The following is a 3,923-nucleotide window of genomic DNA, read 5'->3' as shown; positions in this document are numbered from 1 at the left end:
TTATTATTATTATTATTATTATTATTATTATTATTATTATTATTATTATTATTATTATTATTATGTTTAATGGTTATAATGTTATTCTCATGCCACCTAACCAGGAGCGGATCCAGAGATGTCGCCTAGAAATAACGTCTGAGGCGTTTTGGGCGCCCCACCCCTTCCAAAAAGGAAGGGGTGGGGCGGGTAAAAAATAAAGGCTACGACTCTTGTTCCACCATTCACACCCCTCCCCATTATTTAGCAATCGGTAAGTGATTGTTCACTCAAGACAGGCCTGGCTTCAGTTGTACTATAGGAATACTTACTTTATTATTCCTTAAGTTATAGTATCTTGCGTCACTCTCATCAATTGCATAAGGAATGTTTGTAGTGCTAGGTGACTTATGTCTCTTACTCGGACCTGCGTTCCACCACAAGAGTTTTTCGATGGCATCACTGTTTTGAAAGGCGTTTGTGCTTCTCGTTAAGGTCTTCGTTTTTTTGAGAACACTTACATTACTATCATAAAGTAGTTTATCTTGATAGATGTACGTGAGCATCATGATGCCATTGAATATTAGAAGTATTGTGATCAGTTTTTCATTCTGAAAAGAAAGTAAGTAATTCAAGACACTTTTCGGCATATATGCATACTTAATCCATAGCTTTATAGGTATACAGTTAACAAAATTACTCTTTTTTGTGATCTATAGTAAAACCATTCCCCGCTTAACATCATTTGAGGCCTAGAAAAATGTTATTTATGAAAGTAAAGATGCAGGCATAATTAAATAAAACATTTGTTTTTATGAATACACAGGTGGGCGTAATGCGGCCCTCGAAAATGAATTAAAAACCTTATGTGTGCGGCCCCGCCAAGCAACATTGGCTAGAAAACACTTCGTTTTTTACAGTCCGACACCGATTATATGTAAAAAGTAACATTAAAACTGAGAATAAAGTGGTGTACCAGTGCTTGGAGGTCTTCTTGAAGCACACTGGAAACATCAAAGTTTGGGTGCGGCACTCGGTGTTAAATCAAAAATTCGCTTTGGCCCTCCGACCAATTTTGATGGCCATTCCTGATTTAATACATTATAATACAACGAATAACAGTGACCCCACGATGTGCAGTGTATTGTGAAATACAAACAATATAGGTTTGCAATTAAATAAAACATGTGTTGTGAATATTGTCACGGTGTTTATGAACAGAATACTGTGTAGGAGAAACCAAACAACAACAACGTATTCCAACGCATTAACATTTTGCCTATATTATACATATTAAGCCTTTATCATTCACATCGTACTATAAGAAATAAAACAATCAACATACAGTACTAGTTATATTACCCTGTTCTGTCGTTTCTAAACGAAAACATCGATAGAACAACAAAATCCAATATATATATAGACGTTCCATTTCCTGTTTAACATGAATCTACATAATCATTTACTTTAAGACCATTGAACAATATTATTTGCATACTCTAAGCTACTCTCACACTATCACGACCTACACTGCGATCGGTACACGACCGACACCGTCGTGGCGGGGTCGTGATAGTGTGATAGCAGCCAAGAGCAACTTGCTCGTGACAAGGCAGAGGTTGTGCATGGTCGCGGAGTTTTCAACATGTTAAAACAATTATTGTGGTCGGTACTGGTCGTCAGTCTAATCGTAGTCGCTCTCACACGTGTCGTAATCATTTGGCTAAAGTGGCCATTATTACTTTCCACCAATAAATGACAAGAGGGCAGGTCCTACTTCCAGTCGGATACGACCGCTGGTCGGTACGGTCGTAGTGTTAGGTCGCGATAATGTGAACCGGGCACTCATTGTACGACCGTCGCAGGACGAATCCACCTCTGCTTCCGGCGAACGATAGACGACGCAACGCCGTCTGCTGATTTTCAGTGACAGTCTGAACGGATCTTTATTTAAAAAGCGATCCGTTGGGTCCGCGCCGTCGCGTGCATTCGTCGTCGCGTTGCTGTCGCACGCACTGGGTACCCGGCTTTAAACGTATATTTTAATTAACGTGGCACACATGAATAAACACTCACTGGTTTCGTAAACAAAACCACTATGACCGTAATATACAGGATGCATTGCAATATGCATATACAGTGTTTAGAAATAGGCCTACAAATTAATGAATACCGTAGTTTCGAGTAACATACAGCAGGTACAATTATATTTTCACTTACAGTACCTGTCATGGGCCTATTTCAGGGCATTAATAAATAATTATTATATATTTATACCTCTAAACATTTTTAAAAATCAATCTTAATTACCGTACTAAATTAAATGTATTGTCAAAAATTAAAATGTACATAGGCAATACATAAACAAGCGCATAGTGGATTTTTGTTTAAATATAACGTAAAAAGACAATGTGATGCGAACATTAATAATAAATTCTTATAATTATTTTATAGGTATCCGTATATATATATTTGAATCTGTTCAACCATGAAGCATCCGTGGTCTAATGGTTATGACGCTCGCCTTGACAGCGAGAGGTCGCAGGTTCGAGCCCGCCAGAGGAATTTTATTACACAATTTCTGTATTCATTTATTTACAGGACTACATTCGTTGAGATTTTTGCTACACGATGTATTATTATGTCCTTTATGTATTTACACTGTACTTGCCTTCCTTTGATGATTATTATATAATTTAACAGTGTTAACAGCTATCTTGATTATAATTAGGAAAAAGTGGTTGGGCCAAAGCCGGTTGGGTCGGTGCGGTTCCAACGGCCCTGTCTAATCTCACAGCGGGAGGTTTTACTTCCACAAATATTATTTGCCAACTGATTCTCTCTTGTGTAGCCTTATTGTGGACCTCCTGTAGTTTTTATAGTTTATAATTTTAAAATAATTTTCTAAAGTTACAACGCTTGAGGCTTTTGAGAAGTAAATAGCTTAGTGGTTAAGATACTTGACTTTTAATCCCAGGGTTCTGGGTACAATTCCTATGACAGCATGATTTTTTCTTACGACTAAAACCAGCTTAACTCCCTAAGCCCCATAAAGAGACTTCTCTAATAAAAGCATCACATTATTTCATTTATTAAAGAGGCCTCTAAATATCAGCCGACCTTTTAGGATTTATATGTCAAAAAGAAAATCAAAGGAAAATATATTTGCCAGTTTCGGACCGGAAGAAAGGCAGTAAATTCATCACCACATTTCTGGATCATCATATATTCTACTTTCCAATTTTAGTTCTTTTTTAAGTTTTCGACGAAAATCTAACTCAATACCGATTCGTCGATTGATCGATGTATTGTTTCAAATCCATGAGAGCGCATACGGTAAGCGTTATAAGTCTGGTTCTTGTTTTTGTTACTTGTGTCAGACATTGTCTACTCGTTCAACTATACTAATAAAGTAATGTTATTTAATCCTTCAACAGAATCTTTGGGGAAACAAATTGATTTGTCACAATAACAAATCACTATGGTTCAGGGCATGGATAGATTCGAATTTTAAACGAATCAAGAATATTGTTATAAAAAATCGAATAATGACGTTCAATGAAATTTTAAATAAGTTAGTTGATAAAAGAAACTGGCTTAGTGAATACGCCTCGTTGATACAAGCTATTCCAAAAGAGTGGTTGTACGTCATAAGACATTACAATGGTATTGGCAATGACGATTCCGTGATGACTGATGAATATAATAGTATAGGTAAAATGAAAATAAAAGAAATTTATTCATGTTTTGTCGATGAAACGTTTATCCCACCCTATGTTGAAAATAAATGGGATCTATTTATTGGAGAGAAAATAAACTGGTCTAAAGTCTGGATGAGAAAAATAAAGGAGGAAAAAATAGAAAGTATGCACAACTAAATTATAAATTGTTAAACAAAATCTCTCCAACAAATAGGCAATTGTATAAATGGAAGTTAAAACACA

The 3,923-nt window shown here is 36.1% G+C and overlaps 1 protein-coding gene and 1 long non-coding RNA gene across 3 annotated transcripts in view; one reads left to right on the top strand and one right to left on the bottom strand.

Moving 5' to 3' along the window:
• LOC117101243 overlaps positions 1–3,923 on the top strand; it is an 18,569-nt gene that overhangs the window by 8,296 nt on the left and 6,350 nt on the right. The gene's annotated exons all lie outside the window — the stretch shown is intronic.
• The window catches only part of LOC117101239 (alpha-N-acetylgalactosaminide alpha-2,6-sialyltransferase 3-like), a 14,716-nt gene that overhangs the window by 6,821 nt on the left and 3,972 nt on the right, over positions 1–3,923 (bottom strand). For both annotated transcript variants that reach the window (XM_033241179.1, XM_033241178.1), the window contains exon 2: positions 312–590. In XM_033241179.1, the coding sequence (XP_033097070.1) occupies positions 312–548 (237 nt within the window). In that variant the 5' untranslated portion in view covers positions 549–590. The remainder of the gene's footprint in view (positions 1–311; positions 591–3,923) is intronic.

The sequence above is a fragment of the Anneissia japonica genome, unplaced genomic scaffold, assembly GCF_011630105.1.
Source record: "Anneissia japonica isolate Jap-2015-1 unplaced genomic scaffold, ASM1163010v1 scaffold1859_len985614_cov190, whole genome shotgun sequence".
Taxonomy (NCBI): domain Eukaryota; kingdom Metazoa; phylum Echinodermata; class Crinoidea; order Comatulida; family Comatulidae; genus Anneissia; species Anneissia japonica.
This window is presented reverse-complemented; position numbering and strand designations above follow the sequence as displayed.